The sequence below is a fragment of the Hibiscus syriacus genome, unplaced genomic scaffold, assembly GCF_006381635.1.
Source record: "Hibiscus syriacus cultivar Baekdansim isolate YM2019G1 unplaced genomic scaffold, ASM638163v2 tig00111366_pilon, whole genome shotgun sequence".
Taxonomy (NCBI): Eukaryota; Viridiplantae; Streptophyta; class Magnoliopsida; order Malvales; family Malvaceae; genus Hibiscus; species Hibiscus syriacus.
Window position 1 is genome coordinate 1902175 of NW_024063071.1, and position 22248 is coordinate 1924422.

The window sequence follows — 22248 nt, forward strand, 5'->3', positions numbered from 1 at the left end:
AGGAGAAGAGAGAAAGAGACCCCTCGACCAAAATCTACACCACCGTCACCCTCACAGCTCCCTCCTCCGGCCACTATAATACCAAACCGACCACCCACAACCCAAAACCCCTATTCATCTCCACTTCTCCTAAACAGCCCCCAACCTCCACCGCGAACCATCTTTGCCCATCAACTTTCAAACCTACAACCACCATACCAAAAATAATCCATTGTGAATCCCAAACAAAAACCATTCGAAAAATCATCATCAAACCAAAAAAAAACCAGAAAAAAAAAAGAACAGTTACAAGGAAGCTCAAAAAGAAAAATAGAGAAAGGGTTGATTTTTACCTTATTTTTTAGTGTTTGAGAGGTAAAAAGTGGAGCCTTTCTTCTTCTTCACACCTCCACCATCGCCGGCGTTTGTTCAAATGCAGGTGCTGGGTCCAAGCAAGCGGCGAGCGGTGGTGTGCCACGATGAAAAATGGTCGTCCTCACCTCCTGTTGAAATATTGTGGTGCTCTCTCTATCCTTTTGAAGCTAAATGAAAAATGGCTTCTTTAAGTTTTTTTTCTCCCATATGTAATGTTTCCGTAAAAGATCTCCGACAATCAGAAAATTAAAAATAAATATAAAATCAAATATATATATATAAATAAATAAATACATAGTTAAACATGTCTTTATAAGCGCGTCTAAAATGAAAAATAATCTTTGCAAATAAATTCGTACGAAAAAATCCCTAGGCGGAAAAAGAAAAGAAAAGATTTGATCCCTCTTCTTGGATTATCGTATTTAAGTCCCTCATATATGCCTTTGTATGAAAATATGGTGTTTATGTTTGGGGTCTTAAATCTCGCTTTTACTCATTTTGGCCACCTCCTTTTAGTCTAATATGTGAGATTGTATGTGTCGAAACGATTTTTCCTTATGGGTGAGATTTTAAAAACCACATTAATTCTTAATTATCTCTTTTTAATTTAAAAACAAATGTGATTTAAAAGACCTCTCGTTTCGAAAAATATTGGATTTCCTTTACGATCAAAAAATACGGTTCGAAGAGTCGTCACTAATCTTTGATTAGGGTGTGATTGGGCACCCAAAAATGTTTGCTATTTTAATTAAAAAAATTAATTTTAATTAAAACAACAAGTTAAGGTCTGCGTTACCAAAATCGAGTTCGGGAGTCGGTTACGTGTGGGGAAGGATTAACACCCTCACAGCGACCTAAATCGGTACCTAGTCGATTAATTAATGTCTTTGCAATGAACTTTACAACTTCGAATTTAATTTGATTTTTGATCCCATAAAACAAAAATGTAAATTTAAAAAACATTTAAAAGCACTCAAATAAATTAAATTAAAATTACCGAGTCGTTTTAAAAAGATAAAGAATGTTCGATTATTTACAAATATCGAGACTAGATCTTAAAAGTTATAACAACCTTTTCTCGATAAATTTAAATAAACGAACATTTCATTTTCTTTCGTTTCCAAATTTTAGGTGACGAATCAATTTTTGGTTTCACTTTCGGGATACACTTTTAATTTAAAATCATTAAAAGCAGACCTCAAATCAGTTATGACTACCCACTTAAAACAATTTTAAATTAAAAATATATTATCCTTAATCCAATTATGTAATATGTCGAGTTATGCAAATGAGGCTATCATGCATATTATGCAAAATGATGTCATGCAAAAACTAATTAAATAACGTCACATATTCAAATGAACACCTAGGTCTAAAATAATACATACACATGCACTTATGGTTATCTATTTTACAAAGGAATTTTTAAATTCTTTACATTTAAATTATTAAACATATCCTATTCATATAAATGTATGACAAAGACTTTTATCCTAAATCAATTAATACCCAAATTAATATTTATCTTATATTTACATGGCCTAAAATAAAGTACGGTGATATGGTACATACATGCATACAACGACATTGACATACATTAGAATAAAATAATATATACAATAAAACATACTATTAATAACTCGATTTCATATTCAAAATTACCATGAAGGACCAGAATAAAATAAAATTAAACTAAGCATGCAAAGTAGGAATTAACCATTAAATTAAACAAGCATGTTAAGTGACTAAATTTTCAAACAACCAAAATTACAAATTACATTTCAAAAATAAAACATAAAAACATTTCAAGACTAAAATGAAAAGCGCTCGAAACTACAGGCCAGAAATATAAACAACACAAAATGTAAATTAACTAACGAGAATGGACTAAAATTGATATTCTGAAATTTAAAAGTCGAATACATAAAGTTGTGAAAAACTTAAAATAATATGGCCCGTACTAAGATGTAACAGACATAACAATTAAGAACCAAATTCGAAGATTACACAACATGGAAACTGGGACTAAAACAAAATGACTGAGAACTGCAAGGGGCCGCGGCGTGTTTAAACCTCTCCTAGACACGGGTTTTACACGGCACCGTTTTGAAGACTGAATATATCAAAATATCTTAGGTTTAGTTTTAACCTAATTTCTTTTTTCTCTCCTTAGTCTAACAGATCATTTTCTTCCCCCCCCCACGCCGTTCTCTCAACTTCTCTTCATTGTTCTCAAACGGCGCTGCTCTCCAAGCACCACCATACACGGTTGGCCACCCCAACCCTCCTGGAAACAACGACCGCCTTTTCCTATCTACTCCTCGCAGCGGTCGCATCGACCACCACCTTGGTGGCCACTTTACTCAACGACAACCACTCAACAAAGAGGAAAACCCAAGCTAAGCCATATAAACCGAGAATCTCGTTTTTATCTTCTCACTCTCTCGACGAGGGCCTTAGAAACTCACTGTCTTCACTCAACCGACTTCTCAGATTTACCTCTCCGACGCTCGACCATGGAAACCAAAGGCGGAATATTACATAAACAAAGAGACCATACACTTAAGGTAAGACTACCCTCTTCCCTCTATCTTTATATTTCCATTTCAAAGTACTCACATACCCACACACAAACACCGTACACTACAAACTAAAATAGAATCGAATATTCTTAAGAAAATTCCATTGATTTTTATAGATATAGAAAAACATCTCAAATACGAAAATGAGTTTTAACACTTACCTTTCTTCTGTTACAAAGGAAAATGAAATAGGAATTTGTTGTGTTGCCATGCGTGTAAAAAATGAAGGGAAAATAAGATCCTTTGATTTCACTGACTTCAATTTGTCCTCCCTTTTCGTTGTTGATGATTTTTCTCCTTTGTTTGTTTACACTTCTCTTTTAAAAATCTAGAGAAATACCTCTCTCTTTTAATTTCTCTTTTGTTTACAATCCGAAAACCCCAAAAAAAAATGTTTCTCAATGATGACTAAATGCTTTTTTGAAACTTGTGTGTTTGTCTTTTCACTCAAAAACGGTTGTCCTCTCTCACCCCCCAAGGAATTGCTTCTTTTTTCTCCCTTTTGTTTCATGTATGTGCCCCACGTTTCTGGTAGTTAATTACTAATATAAACTGATATTTTATGGTTTTCTTGACTGCTCAACATATCTCTCTCTATTGCTAACGGTTTCCCCCACGTTTTGGTGCTGCCTTGGTTATTATATTTGTTTGCAAATCTCCTTTCATTTTCAGTTGGCAAACCGTTCATGCAGGAGCTGGGGACCACTGTTGCTGGAAGCTGAGCTCGATTCTTAGTTGTTGAGCTGCCAGTGTGGCTTTGATCTCCCACCAATTGAGCACCTTGAGATAAAATATTTAGATAGCATTTCGTAAAGCTCAATTAATATATGTATATATTCAACATTAATTTATTTCTACTATATATAATTATAATACGTATAACATATAAATACCCTAACAATTTATTTAACTAAACAATATTAATTAATAAATCTAACTAATTTAAGTATAATTACTAAAATAAAAAAAACCAAATAAAACCCAAATGACACCCCGGACAAATCGAGCATCTACAATATGGACTTAGTGCATGTGTAAACCCTATTATTTTCCACTATTATAATTTAGTCCTTAATAATGTTTACTATTTTTTCTATTTCACCACTATATTTCTCATTCATTCATTATAATCCTATTTTTAGTGTGTATATATATATATATATGCAATATTCAAATTATTTCAAATATGTATATTTTATATTAAATTAAATATATTTTTCCCTTGTATGTTTATGTACGTATACTTTGCTAATCTTTTAGGAATTAATATTCTTTTGAAAATTAAAATACCTTATACTTGATACTAATATTTTTTAAATATTTTATTCAAATATTTTCAAGAATATTCCATCGTAGAATGGACATGAAAAGCATTGCTTGATCGAAGTAATGTGAATCGATACGACATTCGAATGAAAAGTGAATTTGAAATAAGTCGAGTTTTTTTATAAAAATGATAATTAATTCGTTTTTATTTTAATTCAAATAATGTAATGTATGATTCTTTAAATAGTAAGTTACTTTATGCAATTACTAATATTCAATTTACATTCGATTTGTGCTTCTGATAACATTGAGGAGTGGACATTTCTCATATAAAAGAGAAATAGACACAATACACTTCTCATTTGGGATATGCAAATCTCGTGATTTTTAGTGTTCCCTAATAATTAATTTAAAATAAATTAATTAATGTTAAATAAAAGAATCACACTTTAAATATTGATTCGAATTTTTTAATATCTACCACGACAATATGCAAGCAATTAAGTACCAATTTTTGGGCGTTGTAGAGGTGCTTAACCTTCTACATGCGTAATCGACTCTCGAATCCTTCAAAATGAATATACAAACGTAGTCCAATTTTTGTCTTAAAAACGATTTTTCTTAAAATTGTTTTAAATGACATTTTTTTGTATTTGACCTACTTAACCCAAAGGTCTATGACGACTCAAAATCAATTCAATTTTTTCCTAAGTAAGTCATAATTTAGGGTTTTCATCGAAAACTTATTCGATCATCAATAAAAGACGTTAAGATAGAATCCATCTGAGTTTTGATCGAATCCATCTGAGTTTTGATCGAATCAAACTCGAGTAACTCACAATCTATCTCATTTCATTTATAACCCTACTAGACAGTCATTCAAGTATATTCAGATGTTACACTTATATTGTCATTCAGGTATATTCAGATGTTCGAAGATTTCTTTATTTTTTATTCGACAGTGCTCTCTATGCTTTTATTTTGTGATTTAGAAATACCAAGTAGAACCATGAAGTGAATTTAACAGTAAAAGGAATTATTATTCTCTTTAGAAATCTTAAATTCGAACAACTGCATCTATAAGATAAATCATTATATATATGTACATTGTGATGAGGCTGGTACATTTTACATCCGTAGGGTTTGTATGTTTTTGTAGGGACTAATATCTGGATATTGGATTGTATGTTTTCAATCCTTTCAAAATATGTTGAATATGAGTTATTTTTAAGAAAAATGAAGAGTCAAACAACAGATCCTTTAATTTAGTTAGGTATGACAAAGGGGCGGGGCGGGTTTCATCTACCCGACCCTGACTTCAAAGTTAAAATCCATGAAACAATTGGTGTTGGAGGAGGGGAGAAGAATGAAAAAAAAGAGAGAGAAGTAAACTATATAAATGGTTAGTAAAGTATGAGTAAATTTATCTTTCAGCACTAAAGTTATAAAAATAACAAACTGATTACTAATATTCTCATTTAATAACAAATTGGTCACTTGACCGCTAACATTCGTTATCCTAATAACAAAAGATTGATGTTTATCAAAACCATTGATATTTAAGGTGACAATCTCCATTGCACTTTCAGCTTCACGCCAACCATCTTGATGCTCTATTAAGCACCTAAACATGCAACATATCTTAAAGAATCGGATCCGATGAAAACGAAACTATAATAGTTCAATTTATCATATTTTTCTTTGTCCTTTTGAGGTGTGTTAAATACCTTTGTCCGGTACATATCCGGACATGGATATGGAGATATGATCCTCCAACTACATGCAAATATTGGGGGTGGGGTGATTAACATGTTTGTGTTGGACAAATGCTTATTTCCAAGTATGAGTACCATAACAACAAAATCTGATCAAAGGTTTGGTTATTTTCTGTTTAATGAAAACTTACATGACTGGTGGAAGCAGATTCATGATTTCCCAAAACCAACACCGGCTTTCTTCCTTTTCCGAGTTTCTACCTTTTCAGGGCTCGGGAGTCCGGTATTATCTTCATATTTCCTTTCTAATGCCTGCAATTTAGATCAGTATCATCCAACAAGTCTAAAAGAAGGTTAATCTTTACGGTCATCTTATTTGTTAGATAATATTATGATCTATTTTATTCCGATTCCTCATTTTTCTTGAAGTACCGACACATCTGACATATATCAAGACATAATAGTATAGGGATATTACTCTCAGAGGACCCCTCCAGATACATCGAAAAACTTGGAAAGAAATGAAGATCATCACGTGGACATATACTTGCAATTGAGTCCATGTAACAGAGATTTTGATCATTCAGAAGGTTGTACTAACCTCTAGCTGTCCGCGAATGCTGTCGAGAACTTCATCAGTCATTCTGTCAAAAAACAAAATCCCCTGCAAATGCAAGAGCCATAGTTGTAAAAGGAATATCATCACGTGCTTATCGAACTATTACAAAATGGTCCCTGTGCTTATAAATCGAGCACAACATTAATTCACCCGTGTGCAGTGTCTCAAAATCTATATAATGTTATATTAATGTACAAACGTGTCTCTGTGTGTATTACACCTTAATCACGATTATGAGAGGGTAAAATACAAGAACATATTAATACAATAATTGCCAGATCTACGTTTGTCGGCCCTTTCACTCTATAGGATTTTGAGACAAGGGTTGGCTAATAAAGAGTTTTGGGGCAAAGGCTGATGTACCCAAAAGGCAGAAGAAACACGAGATCGCTAGAATGTAATTAACAGCCTCGTCTTAGTATCCACATTCCTACATTGTGTAGAATTAAGTAAAAAGCACAATTTAATCTGTGTACCATAGAACAGAGTAATCAACCTTTGAAAGTTTAATATCAGGCAAAATAAGTAAAATTAATAACAATATTAACAGAAAACCATTATCGGACTTTTGAAACCCGACAATGCAGACCTATAGATAGAATTAAAGAAGCAAAAGATTTTGTTCTATTAAAAAACAAATATGCTTTGTCGAAATTTATAAGTACATATGGCAACTTTACTTACCAATATGATATGTACAATGATTAGATTATGCAATTTTATAGTACAGAGACTAAATTGACTTTTCACTGTTGTACGAAAGCTGCCTAGATACTTTAACTCTCTACTCCCATGCAACATACTCAACAATCAACATTCACTCTATACATACATATATAAATATACCTAGATAATTTAATCATTGTAACTATGAAGGTCTAACTCTTCATTTTTCTTGAGTACCCATATAAGACATTTGTGTTCAACACGTGTAAGGAAATATGGCCTCGAAATACATGAAAAAAAAATTAGAAAATCAAACCCGACTTGAAGTAACATTGGTATAAAGACCGCTTAGATACTTTAACCCTACTCCCATGCAGCATAGAGTTCAATAATCAACTTTCAATATATATATAAATTAGCTAAAAGTACACAAAATCGATCTCCTTACTCTAGCAATTGGTAAATTGGGAACAATATAATCACAATTATACAAAAAGAACCTGAAGATGGTCAAATTCATGTTGGAAAACCCGTGCAGGAAGCTCTGATAAATCCACTGTAAACTTCGCACCATTAATATCTTGTGCATCAATCTTTACAGATTCCAGCCTCTGAAATCAAATCACCAAAACGAGCAAAGGATAAGCTAGTGAGCCAAAGAGACAATACATTATATAGATGTACACACGAAGGTTGTTTTCAAATGCATGGCGCACTCTAAATGCTAGAACTTTTTATATTGCCAAATGCAAAGTGCCAAAAAACCGCTCAACTAAATGAAATACGGAGCAATATGTATATGTTCATATTTTTGCAATGTGTCTATGTGTAATATATATATCACTATATACATAGAATAAGTTTATGGTATATAATAATGATAACAAACACTAAAGAGTGCGTCTAAAATACTTACCAAACATGCAAATGTTTTTCTTTTTGCTTTTTTTTATTAATAAAAATGTCTTCCTTATGATCTCATGTTGATTGCTTAATACTCAAATATTTGAAAGAGTTTTGATATTACCCTATTTCTTTATAGAAAACTTCAATAGGCTATTGCTCATTGCCTTTACCAAAAAACAGACTTAAGCTCACCTGATTAAAAAAAACCCTCACCTAAAAGGCTAAAAGGGTTTGAGCCCCATTCTTCAGTTTGACAGTTGACACTAAGGTGAAATGAAACGAGTGAAACGAAACAACAGAGTGAATACAACCAGTTCCTGCAAGTACCTCAACATCAGCATATATTCTTGGAAAAGATAAGCAACCTTCATTAAACAGCACCATCTTCTTCGAATATTTTGTAACTTTCGGGTTTATAAGAACGATTTCTTGCCCTTCACCTCGGTTGCCGACGGGATTAAACACCATCAGTTGAACATTAATTCCTACTTGCGGAGCTGAGAGACCAATGCCATCAGTTCTGCTACCACAAATGAAAGCCAACAGTTTTTCACACTACGATTGAATGAATTCCTCAAACACCTACGTTTTACATATTTCCTGAGTGTGTGTATCAATTTGATTTAAAACATATTTAGACTTGCAGCCATTATTTTTGCTAAAAAATTATAATTAACACCCCCGCCCCGCCCCCACCCCCACCCCCCTCCCCCCCAAAAAAAAGCAACTTACTTGTACATAACGTCGAACATTTCATCGACAAGTTTCTTCAAATTCTCATCGAATGTGTCAATTCGTTTATTTCTCTTCCGCAATATAGGGTCCGGGTACACCACGATTTCCAGCGGCGACTCGAACCGAAGATCCTCCGCTTCAAAACAAAACCAAAAAAATGTAACTTCAGAACCATAACTGAAAAAAACCATTTTTATCGACGCTTTACTTACGGGAAGCGATTTTGTTGTCTTTGAATGACAAACCTCGTTTAGCTTGAGCATGGACCGGAGTTAGCAGGGGATTGGTTTGGTTTACCGAGAAAGTGAGGCGCACGGGTGAAGAAAAACGGTTGAGCTGGTGAAGGAAGGCGGTGGAGGGAGCAGTGGGGTGGTGCAGAACGGGAAGGATAACGCGCGTTAAAGACGGAGAGTGGAGGTGGAGCCAACTAGCACAAGCCATTGAAGATCATAGGGACAAGCGTTAATTTCGGGCAACTAAAACATCTGCTTTGAGTGCCGGAATTTTCTGGATTATTATTATTTTGCGTTTTAGTCCCTCTGAATTCTATTTCACCTGAATTTTGATCTTAGCCATTCGTTTGTATCTTTTAACGAAAATAACAATTGGATTAGGCGGATGTAAGTATAATTAAGAGTAGATAAGTGTTTATCTTAAAATTTGAATTGTTTTAGTTTATTATTTATTTTATTAATGTTGAACATTCAGATATTTTTATTTTGTGCCCACCTAACAAATTTTTTATATAGTTAATATTGAACTCACTAGAGTAGAAATTTTGTAGGACCTTATTTATCAATTTTTTAATTAATCATTGATATATGATTTATTGACCGACTAATCTAGATCGTGTACTACAGAGGCGAGGGCGATCCTCCCAACCCAATTTGCTTCATTCACAAACGTCATGATTTGATCTCCTGACATTGTTTAAGGGACCTAGAGCCTCATCCTACTAGACCAACTGGTTGTTGGTATTTATCCATTTAATATAAATACAACCTCTCAATTATTCGTCTCAATTTCAACTTTTTGAAATCTCGAGCGTCTAACATACCATAGAATGTCATGGATAGTCCATAGTTCAACATCAAGCACTGAGCTAGATCCCACGCTGTTAGAGAAGTCATAAATCTAACATATCTATCATTACATGAAACACCAACCGCAACAATTACTCCATCGGACGCACGCCCTGCATCACCAGTGTTTGCCTTTATTCAATTACGTTGAGATCTCTCTCAATGAATTACATCTCGAGTAGCACGGTTCAAGCAAGCATTAGGTCATGACACAGAGTCCCTTTCAATCTCCTTTTGAAGTCGCATTCTCATTGCTATAATGCTATACATAACTTTCTTCAAAAAATGCAAAAATTCCTCCTCTTCCATAGTTTGCAGCATACAATGGCGAACAACGAATCCCAATTGTTGTCAACAATACTAAACAACCCATGGTTGCTTAGGTTAACGTCCAACCATTTCTCCCATGCATTGGACAAGAACTCTCCTCATTTATCATGTTCAATAAGATGCTTCCAAACCCAGCGCATAACATGACATCTTCCCAACCTATGATAAACATCCTCCTTATTAGAGGTATATGCAACTCACGAGTATATGCAAGCTTAGTTAATAGCAGTTAGCTGAGTCAACAACTATTAGGAGTTTGTTAGCTATTAGTTAGGTTGTTAGCATGTATACATTAGCAGTAACTGATTGCTAAACCTTGTATAAAAAGCCTGCAAATGTACAGCTTGACATATAACTTCCATTAATGAATATACTTGTATTCTGTTAAGAAGCAGTAACTCAATATGGTATCAATCGTCAGTGGTTCTGGGTGACTTTAAGGAGTTTCTTTCTGCTGCTCATGACGTTCTTGTTGTCTTGCTCTTACTATGGATCTTACGCTTGGATGTGCGAAGAATTTCTCAAACAAAAAGGTCAACATCGTCCTCGATGAGACAAATTTCTTGTTGTGGAAGCAGTAGATTCTGTTGATAATTCAGAGACACCGCTTGGAACGACTCTTAACCAGAGACATGATGCATCCACCAGAAACTGTGTTAGATGATGATGGCGAGGAACGCCTTAATGAAAGCTATGAAGAATTTGTTGCACAAGATAGTGATGTTGCTTCTTGGCTGCTATCGACCATTAGCCCTTATCTTCTTTCTCAGTTCGTGGGAGCAAAAACTGTTGTAGCAGTTTGGCGAACAATGTTGCAGTTCTTTGCAAACAGGTCCACAACAATGTTAATAAATCTTAATTACAAACTTAACTCATTGAAGAAAGGTGGGGACAACATGCACACTTATCTTACATGAGTGAAAGAGGTGTGTTATGCACTTGCTTCTTGTGGGAGTGTTATCTCTCATGTTGAGCATATTGTTACAATCTTAAAAGGTTTGCCACGTGAATACTAGTCATTCATGGCAATTATAACAACTATGAAATAAACATTGTCATTAGATAACATTTACACAATTCTAATGGATGTTGAGTCACAGTTGGTTGGGTTTGATGAACAAGCTGATCTACTTCCTGTTAGTGCAAACCTATCTCAGGGCAGTATAGGTCGTGGGTCTTTTAATGCTTTTAATCATCAAGATTTCAGGCCAAATCGTTCTGCTAATGGAGCTGTTATGAGAAACCATGGCAGGGGGCGTGGGTGAACCAGGTTACAATGTTAACTATATGGTAAACTTGATCATTTAGTTAATCGATGCTGGCATCGATATGATGAAGAATTCACCTGTGTAACAACTGACAGTTATGGTTCAACCAAAGAAGGTTCAGGGAACACACATTATGCTTCTGGGAAAAGTAGTCAGAATTGTAAATATTATTCTAAAGAATGTTTGGATGCTTCTTCCCCTAGCATGCAACCACATGCAAATGTAGATACTGCAGCTGCTGATCGATGTGTGGTAGACTTGGGGGCCACACACCACGTTACCCCTGATGCGTCTAATATGATAAATCAGTCCGAATTTCTTGGACCAGGTAAGCTTACTGTAGGTAATAGAGTAGCACTTGATATTGATAGGGTTGGTAAAGTTGTTATGTCTTCTGCTTTTCGTGTGTTTTTGCTAAATGACTTGTTACATGTCCCTCAAATAACCAAAAACCTTCTCTCGGTCTCTAATCTTGCTAGGAATAACAATGTCTTCCTTGAGTTCCATGCCAAGAAATGTTATGTTCGTGATGAAGCAACTGGACAAGTCTTGTTGAGTGGTGAAGAAACATATGGCTTATACTCATTTTAGAAAGTCTGTGTAGCAGTGAAGGGATATATCAATATAGCTTCAAAGTCTTTGCCAATTAATGAGTTATGACATAGGCGATTAGGTCACCCCTCTTTTGACACTCCGAATAAAATAGCAAAACTTGTTGTTGTAAAGCTTTCCTTTGATGTAAACAAAGTTTGTTCTGTCTGTCATGTAAGCAAGAGTCACAAACTGCCATTTGATCAATCCATTATTGAATATAATTCTCTCTTTAAGTTTGTTCACATTGATTTATGGGGGCCTCCTCATGTTTCTTCAAACAGATTTTAGTATTATATATCGTTTGTTGATGCTTTCACTAGACATACATGCCTTTACTTGCTTCGCACAAAGTCTCAAGTTGTTGTAGCTTTTCAGCTATTTCAGAAAATGATACACACACAATTTGGAATATCCATCAGTCCAAAGTGACTAGGGTGGGGAGTTTCAATCCTTCACTAATGTTTTAGCCAAGGCTGACATTGTGCATAGGTTGACATATCCACATACGTCTGAGCAAAGTGGTAAGGTCGAGAGAAGACATCATCATCTAGTTGAATTAGCACTGGTTTTATTGTCTCAAGCTTCGATGCCCATAAAATTTTGGTCTTATGATATTATTACTGCAGTAAGCCTTATTAACAAACTACCAACAAAGGTGTTACAAGGAATCTCTCATTTTGAGAAGTTGTATGGAAAGCAACCAGACTACAAAATGCTTAAAGTTTTTGGATGCCTTTGTTTTCCCCATCTTCGACCATTTCAGAAGCACAAGCTAGATTTTCGATCTCAGTCCTACACATATTTGGGTGTTAGCCCACAACACAAAAGATATTAATGCTTAGCTCGTGATGGTCGAGTCTATGTGTCGAGGCACGTGGTATCCAATGAATGGGAGTTTTCTTTTAAAAAGAGATGCATCATCTCAGCTTGTCCTGAAAAAAACATGTACTGCCCTCATGAGCTTGAAATCATCTCAAATATCAAACAGCTTATAAACATGCAAGGTGGCAGTAATCAGGACATGCATGAATCTTTGAGGGGTGAGTCACAAACCTATGAAGGGAATATCAATATACATAAAGGGCTTGCCTTACACATGGAAAAATATCTTGATTTGTAGGGTAGTAGCAATAGCCACATTGATCAGCAGTCGGGACAACCAAACAATGAGGAAGAGCATTCTGATGAGACAGACACTGCTGAAACCCTGGAAGTACATGGTGATACCAATAGTTGTGGTCAAGTAATAATACAAGAGCTTAGTGAACACACTGGAACACGACAGCTACAAAATATCCATCCAATGTTGACGATGAGTAAATGCGATATTTTTAAACCAAAAGCATTCTTAAGTCACTTTGATAATACATTCCCTACGAGTATACAAGAAGCAATGATGTCTTCAAAATGAAAGAATGCAGTTCAGGCTGAAATTGATGGTTTAAAGAGGAATGAGACATGGTCGTTGGTTAAACTTCCACCTGGACAAACGGCAGTTGGCTGCAAATGGCTGTTTAAACTAAAACATAAATATGATGGCTTCATTCATTGGTACAAGGCCCGATTAGTGGCTAAGGGGTTCACTCAAGTCCAGTGGCTAAATTCTCCACAGTAAATGTTATACTTACCTTGGCAGTTTCTAATGCATGAGAGTTGAGACATATAGACATAAACAATGCCTTCCTCAATGGTGACCTTAAAGATGATGTATTCATGCAACAACCACCAGGTTTCGAGTAGGTGTCTGATGATGGCTCTCCCTTGGTGTGCAAGTTATAGAATGCACTATATGGATTAAAACAAGCACTCCAAGCTAAAGGAAGTCTTATTGGAAATAGGGTTTCAAGTTTCACGAGCATACTCATCCTTATTCTTTAAAGATAGTGGCAGTGGTCGAGTATACTTATTAGTATATGTGGATGCCATAATGATCACGGAAGGGTCCTCGCATGAGATTAAAGCAGTGGTTGATATTCTACAAGGGAAATTTTCTCTCAAGGATTTGGGAGCATTGAGTTATTTCATAGGGATTGAAGTGTTAAGGAGTAGCATGTCACTTGTGCTTAGTCAAAAGAAGTTTGCATTATAATTACTAGAAAAGACTGGTATGAAAACAACTGTTGTATGTTCCATGCCTATGACATTGGCTTGCAAGCTGTCTCGCGAGGAAGGAGAAATGTTGGAGGATGCAAGTGAATATAGGAGCATTATTGGTTAACTCATTTACCTTTGTCACACTCGACCTGATTTATCATTGAGTGTAGGCAAAGTTTCTCAGGTCATGCATGCACCCTGAGTGACACACTTTGCTGCTTTGAAAAGAATTCTTAGGTACCTATCAGGTACTGTAAACTATGGGCTGCTATTCTCACCAACTGATAACAGAACGTTGGTCTCAGCCTTTGCAGATGCAAACTAGGGCGCCAACCTGGATGATCGAAGGTCAATATCAGACTATGGAGTATTCATAGGAAAATGCCTTTTTGCATGGAGTTCGAAGAAGCAACGGTCGGTGTCCAGGTTAACCATGGAAACTGAATACAAAAGCGTTGTTGATGCTGCAGCTTAAGTCACGTGGATTAGCACATTGTTAACTGATCTTGGTGTTCAGCAGCAAGGGAAATCAATGAGTTGGAGTGACAATACGAGTGTGGTGGCTATGAGTGCCAATTCGATATATCATGCACAATCTAATCATGTTGAATTGGATGTACATTTTGTAAGGGAAATGGTGGCTGCTGGGCATATTTGTGTTAATTATGTTCCAACTCCACATCAAGTGGCTGATGGATTCACCAAACCATTGTCAAAAGAAGCATTTAAGGAATTTCGCGATAAAGTGTGTGTTGTGCTGCGATGAAGGAAGAAATGTGAAGATGTAGGGGAATATTAGAGGTATATGCAACTCACGTGTGCATGCAAGCTTAGTTAACAACAGTTAGTTGAGTCAGCAGCTGTTAGGAGTTTGTTAGCTGTTAGTTAGGTTGTTAGCATGTATACGTTAGCAGTAACTGATTGTTAAACCTTGTATAAAGAGCCTGCAAATGTACAACTTGACATATGACTTCCAGTAATGAATATACTTGTATTATGTTAAGAAGTAGTAACTCAATACTCCTCCTCCTTACAAAATGGGTAGAGGTAATTTAAATAATTATTTTATATATTTTATGATTTAGTAGCAGAAATCTACTTTTGCAATTTTTTATTTTATTTCCCAATAACAATACAACAGACAAGAGAAGTAATCGGTGGGGCACCCAAGAAAAATATTTCAGATCATATTGTTCTTCTAAACCAATATATTTCTTATTTCTTAAGGTCTATTTTTTTTCACAAGATAAAATGTCCATCAAATGACCTTTTTAAAATAGTGTTTTAAATAATTTATTCAATTAAAAAAAACAAAATATATGTTTGTATTTGAATATTTTTTAAATTCTTTTGTTGCTTATTAATTTAGGATTCACTTTATCTTCCCTGGCGAGGATCCATTTTAGTCGGTTGTTTTGTTTGTGATCTATAGCCTTCTTTGGGTAATTTTCACAATTTATCTAAAAAATTAAAAACAAAACACATCTTATCAAAGATTTTCTTCATTCATGATCTACAAAATAATAAAAACATTAATGGTCAACAAAATCGTTCAAGTGAGAGTATAATATATCTATTTACCAAGGTTCTATTCAAATTTTATCATAAATATTTTAATTCTACGTCTATCATTATTAATGATTTGAGTAGTTTTAAACGATTTTTGTTAGATTGGATAAAAATCGTAATGAATGATTATCGGAATAAAATAGAGAAAAATATGATGAACAGTCAATGTGAGGTTCAAGCGTTAGAATCAAATCATAATAAAAATATAAAAACTAACCAGGATCTACTCATGCAAAACCATCAAGAATAAAATGAATTAAATTTGTGGAAGCATACCTGAATTAATCGATAAATTAAAATCCTTGAATCTTTATTTAGTTGTGATCTTCCAAGAAGACATAATTATCTTAAGTATAAATCCTTTGACGAGATAAGAATAATACAAGGTGATCTATTTTTTGGGGCCATAATCCCATTATATAGCTGATTTAAGAATTATTTATTGTTTGTATTTATAACCACATCTCTCATTAAATTATAAATAAAACTTTAATAGTATATATACTTTTATTTTCATGATACTTCTAATCCCTTATGATGACTTTATAACATAAATGATAACTTAATTTATATCATATTTTATGATAACAATATACATTAAAAATATATACTCATAATTATAAATTTTAATCCAACGTCAAAATCATCCTTCTTTCGATTTTAATTGTGCGGGTATATATATATTTAACACAAAACAAGTATGATAATTAGTATTAATTCTGAAATTGATAATTATTAATAAGTTGATAGATGAATAGATTTAATTATTGGATAATAAATTTAACTTAGGATAAAGTTAATAATATTTATATAGACAAATTATAACTAGAGACGTACTTTGAAATGAGTAGTGATATATTTTACAGACAGCTTCAAAAGTATTAAAACTTGTCGTACAAAAAAGTAAGTGCAATTTACGAGAGATGCAACATACAACAATTATATGAATTAAATTATCACAAAATATATTATAAAAGTACAATCCAATTGTTACATTATCTTGACATATTTGAATCCAGTAAACATTTTATTGTTATTATTATTATTATTATTATTGTGAGGAACATTTAAAATTATTTATTATTCATCTTGGAAGTAATCCTTTTGCGGTTGAGAGGATAGGAATAGCCTCGTCCACGTCCCACAATTTGCTTATTTATCTTCTAACATTATTAAAAAAGAACCAACTTTTTTATTTATTTTAATTATCTTTTCACAATTTCCCACGCAACTACCATTCATAACCCACACACGTGGCAACAACCCATTAGCAAGGTCCCACAACAAATCCTTAAGGGCACGAGTACCGAATGGTCCGCGTTTCATCAAACTAAAAGGGTCCCACATGCTGACGTCTGTCAACGGTCCTGATCTTGTTTCGTGAGGTCACTAATGACAAATCTTTACATGCCCCACAAGGTTCGATAAGGACAGAACCGTAAAATCGTACCATTTTATTTTATTATTTAATTCGCTTTTTTAATAGAATTTCCTTTTTTTTTTCAGTTTTCTCGTTGGAGTTTTGCCAGGAAAAGCCGAACACCTTCGAGGAAATTGAAAATTTTATTTGATAGAGTAGGAAAAAGAAGGCGTATTTTCTCCGGAAAATAAATGGGAAGAGCGTTTGTATATGTAATTCTTGGAGGAGGTGTAGCAGCTGGCTATGCAGCTCTTGAATTTACGAGAATAGGGGTCTCTCCTGGCGAACTTTGCATTATTTCTGAAGAACCTGTGAGTTTTTTAATCAATGATTCAATCTAATTTTGGTAACTTGTTTTTCTTTTTCAAGTTTATTGATTTCACCTCATTTCCTTTTTATCTGTAATGGGTATTTTCTGGTTTTTGAATTCTGTGCCTCTTTTTTTTATCTATGTTCTTCTCTTTTCTTTAAGTCTTTCTGGTTTTGTATTGAGCTCTGATTCAAAATTGTTTTTGGGATACTATAAGAGCTGCTTGCTTGCTTGCTTCTTCTTCTTCTTTTCTGATTTGGGTTTTTTTTTATTTGCTTTAAAACACAATTTCTTGCTGTATTTTTTTTAATTTTTATGATTTGGTGAAAACGGAAAGAGCTTGTATTGTTTGAATATTGTATATGTTTCAAATTTTGGAGAATATAGTGTTGAATTGAATTAGGAGGCTGTTATTTTTACCAAATCACATTAGATTGATGTATTGGAAGTTGGAACATGTATGGAATTTTGGCAGTCAATTGTGTAGTTAAGAGAGGTTTATGCTCCAAATTATTTTTAGCGCATACTACGGATAGTATCATAATGTGCTGCCTTTTACTGTATGTTACTCCGACTTGTGGTTGAGTATTAGATATCATACTGATATGTGTCCGAGATGGGCATGCTCAACTTTTTTAAAGAATCTTCTCATATATTTGGAGGATTGAACCCCTATATGTATGTTGGGGTATATGTCGAATGTGGATGTCAAACCTGGATACGATAGGGAAAATGAAGAGTCCAAGCGACATGGTCTGTTCTACGGAAATGTGCAATCATGCATCTGAACCCCTGTATGTATGTCGGGGTGTATGTCGAATATGGATGTCAAACCTAGACATTAAGGAAAATGAATGGTCCGAGCAATATGGTCTATGCTACAGAAATGTTTAATCAAGCATCTGAACTTTCTGTCAGTTTATTATGCTAGCTCAACCCTTATAACCACCATAAAACATGGTGAGAGTGGGGAATCAGTAAATGAGAGGAAACAAGGAAAGCGAAAATAAAAAGGAACGTAAATTAAGAAAAAGAGTATCTTTTCATTTTTTTCAAATGTTAGATTAGTTGATAGATGGATTGAAAGTTCACTTTCCTGTCCAAGCATTTTTCTGGTATATGTTTCACATCCGAAGTTTTCCAATACTTCACGACTCTGGTGGTAACACATTTAATGAACTTATGTGTAAATTTGGGAAATCTTAAGGGTATGCATTTCATGTCTGGAAAAATATATTTATTGAAAGAGCCAAGATATCAGGGCTCAATACCAGATCATGTCCTAGAAGTATCGACCCTCTGTGTACAATATGCAATAAATTTTCTTCTTGTTTTGATTTTCTTTCTTCATTCATGTTTCACTACAAATACCTAATTATCTCTCAGATTTGTGGTTATCTGATATTCATACTACTTCATATTTTATTCCTTTATATGCCAATTTCAGCAACGGATTACAGACATCTTTTTGTTTTCAGGTTGCCCCATATGAGAGGCCTGCTTTAAGCAAAGGCTTTTTACTTCCCGAATGTAAGAAACATTTTCAATTGTATAATCGATCTATGTTGTTTCTTACTTCCTTTTTGTTTGATTTTTTTCCTCCATTCTTTTTCTGAAGAAACAAGAAAAGTAGTAAAGGGAATGTAATACGACATGTTGGTTGAACTGCCCATTTGTTTGGTAACCGCTGATAATTGTACGCGATATCTTGTTTATACCTTAGAGCTGTTCTGTATCTCTTTGTCATGTACATGGAGTTCTAGTTGTAATTATAAAATGTTTATAAATGATAGCATTAAAATACCTTATAAAATGGCTGATAAACAACTTGTAGCTTTCCGGTATTAAGAGAGATTCAATATATATGCACACACTCACACTCACACTCACACTCACACTCACATATATATATATATATATAGATATAGTGTGAAAGGCTGAAGGGTCTTAGTTTGGGTGGGCATTGGTTTCTTGCCCTTATATTTTCTAACCCATTTTTGCCAAATTGATTTGATAAGTTGAATCCTAGCAGAAAGACATGTTTTCAGTCTTCATTTATCCTGATATTCTATGGTTTTGTTGATACATTTTGCATTAATATGCAGCTCCGGCACGCCTTCCATCATTTCACACCTGTGTTGGTGCTAACGAGGAAAGATTAACTCCAAAATGGTACAAGGAACATGGTAAATATCTTGTCATAAAATAATCCTTTGCCTTACTGAGATTGTAGAAAAAAACACACTTCTAAAATATTTACCTCCAATGATAATTAGATGCTTCATTACAAGTTTGTCGGTCACTAACTTTCTGGTTTTACATATAAATTATCATTGAAAGCTATTGCTCCAATACATATTTGGATATATGTATGGGAGGTACAGTTCTCCAAATATTTAGAAATCTGTAGAAAATCATCTCTGGCATTCACCCCCTGAGTTTGAGTAACATCGATTGAAAGTGCATATGAACTTATTAGTAGCACAGATTCCTTCTGTTCGTATATACAGTCAAAGAAAGAAAAGCAAACCTTTTAAATTCTACTAGAACTTTCTCTCTTCTAAAGTAATCAATTTTACAATTTTAGGGATTGAATTAGTCCTTGGAACTCGAGTTAAATCTGTTGATGTGAGACGTAAGAAGCTATTGACAGCAACTGGGGAGACTATAAGTTACAAGATCCTTCTCATTGCCACAGGAGCTAGGGTATTGAAATTATCTTTTTAAGCATCTACGACTTCCTCTCTCATTGTATAATCAGTTTGTTACATCTCTTGGAAAAATGAGAACTTCACTTGAAACAAGAAAAATATGTTTCTATCAAGGATGATATTTGCATCAGACTCAACTGGAGGAGTTAATACAATGGCCAAAATCAGAGCTTATCTTGTTATTGGCACAATCTACGACTCTGAGTGGTAGAGTGCTGATATTTTTCTCATGGATAATATGTCTGCTTTTCTGGCTTAATTTTGTTTTTGCCTGTTAAATGTAGGCTTTGAAGCTTGAAGAATTTGGACTGAATGGATCTGAAGCTGAAAATGTATGCTATTTACGAGATTTAGCAGATGCAAATGGTCTTGTTAATGTGATGCAATCTTGTGCTGGTGGAAACGCGGTAGTAATTGGTGGTGGGTACATTGGAATGGAGTGTGCAGCATCTTTGGCGATCAATAAAATCAACGTAACCATGGTTTTCCCCGAAGTACATTGTAGTGAGTATCCATAGTGTTCTTTATTTATTGATCTCTTTCTCGATTTCAAGCTTCTTGACTGTAAGGAGTAGATTTAAGTAAATGAAATTATTTCCTATGTGGCAGTGGCACGCTTGTTTACTCCAAAGATTGCAAGCTATTATGAGGAATATTATCAATCTAAAGGAATTAAGTTCGTTAAAGGAACTGTGTTATCATCGTTCGAATTTGATCCCAATGGGAAGGTAAATTATTTTAATATGCTGTTTTAGAGTCAAATATATTTTTCCATAGAATATCTTAGTAGCTGGATAATGAATAAAAATTGCATTACATTTTGGAGTGGAGCCGGAGCCGGAGCCTGATATTTATTGCTCTTCAGGTTACCGCCGTTAATCTTAGAGATGGAAATCAACTACCTGCAGATTTGGTCGTGGTGGGAATTGGAATACGCCCAAACACAAGCCTTTTTGAAGGCCAACTAACACTTGAAAAAGGTGGGATCAAGGTGAATGGGAAGTTGCAAACGAGCATGGATTCGGTTTACGCAGTTGGAGATGTTGCAACATTTCCAGTCAAACTATGCGGTGAAACTCGCAGACTCGAGCATGTTGATTCAGCCCGAAAATCTGCGAAACATGCTGTTGCTGCAATCATGGAACCCGAGAAATCAGGCGAGTTTGACTACCTGCCATTCTTCTATTCCAGAGTCTTTGGATTGTCTTGGCAGTTTTACGGGGACAATGCAGGAGAGGCAGTGCATTTTGGGGATTTATCGGGTACTACCTTCGGAGCTTACTGGATAAGCAAGGGTCATCTCGTGGGGTCTTTCCTTGAAGGGGGAACCAAAGAGGAATACGAAGCCATAGCCGCTGCCACAAAGCTCAAACCGCAGGTTGAGGATCTAGCTGAGTTGGAAAGGCAGGGTCTAAACTTCGCACTCACAGTTAGCACGAAACCACAGCCGGCACCGCCTGTTGAAGTCGGCCGTTCAACTTCCAGCCTTGGCGTCCTGGAAAAGCCCGCCTACGCTTGGCATGCGACCATCGGAGTTGTTCTGGCAGCATCGATAGCTGGATTCGCGTATTGGTATGGGAGGAGACGTAGAAGGTGGTGAGAAATCATCTTCCTTGTAACACCATTGTTGTAGTACTGATACATAAAGGCTGCTGTTGAAATACTCAATAAAGGCTGCTTAGTCGATAGCTCAAAATTATTACTCAATACAACATCATATTTTTCCTCGAAATGCTTGAATAATTTCCTCATCGAAACACCATCTATTCATATAAATCTCGAGAAAAGAACTCTTATGTTTTCATTTATCTAATCTTTACCGGCTGAGGGAAGCCAAAGGACAAACACCGTTATCATGGCCTGATCTGTGGACTTGGACTTTCATGAATATCATTGGAAGATATATAATCATAAGCATTTACTTTCTAAAATAAATTTCTAATACAAAAAGGGTAAATCACCAAAACAACACAACCAACAAATCTAAACTTGACGAAAGTCACCAAGGTAGATGCTATTGATGGAAG

At 34.8% G+C, this 22248-nt stretch overlaps 2 protein-coding genes across 4 annotated transcripts; one reads left to right on the forward strand and one right to left on the reverse strand.

Moving 5' to 3' along the window:
- Positions 1-5727: 5727 nt before the first annotated feature.
- Positions 5728-9313, reverse strand: LOC120159487 (peptide deformylase 1B, chloroplastic/mitochondrial-like). 3 transcript variants are annotated; one of them, XM_039170083.1, is made up of 7 exons: positions 9056-9312; positions 8841-8979; positions 8436-8628; positions 7703-7813; positions 6519-6581; positions 6109-6229; positions 5728-5842 (listed from the first exon to the last, which is right to left on the reverse strand). In XM_039170083.1, exons 1-6 carry the CDS (start codon positions 9282-9284, stop codon positions 6128-6130), a joined length of 837 nt encoding a protein of 278 aa, XP_039026014.1. In that variant the 5' UTR covers positions 9285-9312; the 3' UTR covers positions 5728-5842; positions 6109-6127. The 3 variants fall into 3 exon arrangements, with proteins under 3 accessions (XP_039026014.1, XP_039026016.1, XP_039026015.1); XM_039170085.1 differs by having other exon boundaries at positions 5758-5826; positions 9056-9313; XM_039170084.1 differs by lacking the exon at positions 5728-5842 and having other exon boundaries at positions 6101-6229.
- Positions 9314-17295: 7982 nt separating this feature from the next.
- Positions 17296-21974, forward strand: LOC120159485 (monodehydroascorbate reductase 4, peroxisomal-like). The gene is made up of 7 exons (XM_039170082.1): positions 17296-17511; positions 18989-19040; positions 19616-19696; positions 20098-20216; positions 20506-20725; positions 20831-20949; positions 21087-21974. Exons 1-7 carry the CDS (start codon positions 17392-17394, stop codon positions 21819-21821), a joined length of 1446 nt encoding a protein of 481 aa, XP_039026013.1. The 5' UTR covers positions 17296-17391; the 3' UTR covers positions 21822-21974.
- The last annotated feature ends 274 nt before the right edge of the window (positions 21975-22248 follow it).

Coding starts and splice junctions, on each gene's coding strand:
- LOC120159485 (XM_039170082.1), top strand. CDS start 17,392: ATGGGAAGAGCGTTTGTATATGTAATTCTTGGAGGAGGTGTAGCAGCT. Junction 17,512..18,988: donor GCATTATTTCTGAAGAACCT/GTGAGTTTTTTA, acceptor TTTTGTTTTCAG/GTTGCCCCATATGAGAGGCC. Junction 19,041..19,615: donor AGGCTTTTTACTTCCCGAAT/GTAAGAAACATT, acceptor ATTAATATGCAG/CTCCGGCACGCCTTCCATCA.
- LOC120159487 (XM_039170083.1), bottom strand. CDS start 9,284: ATGGCTTGTGCTAGTTGGCTCCACCTCCACTCTCCGTCTTTAACGCGC. Junction 7,814..8,435: donor GAATATATGCTGATGTTGAG/GTACTTGCAGGA, acceptor ATTTGATTTCAG/AGGCTGGAATCTGTAAAGAT. Junction 6,582..7,702: donor ATGAATTTGACCATCTTCAG/GTTCTTTTTGTA, acceptor TTGCATTTGCAG/GGGATTTTGTTTTTTGACAG.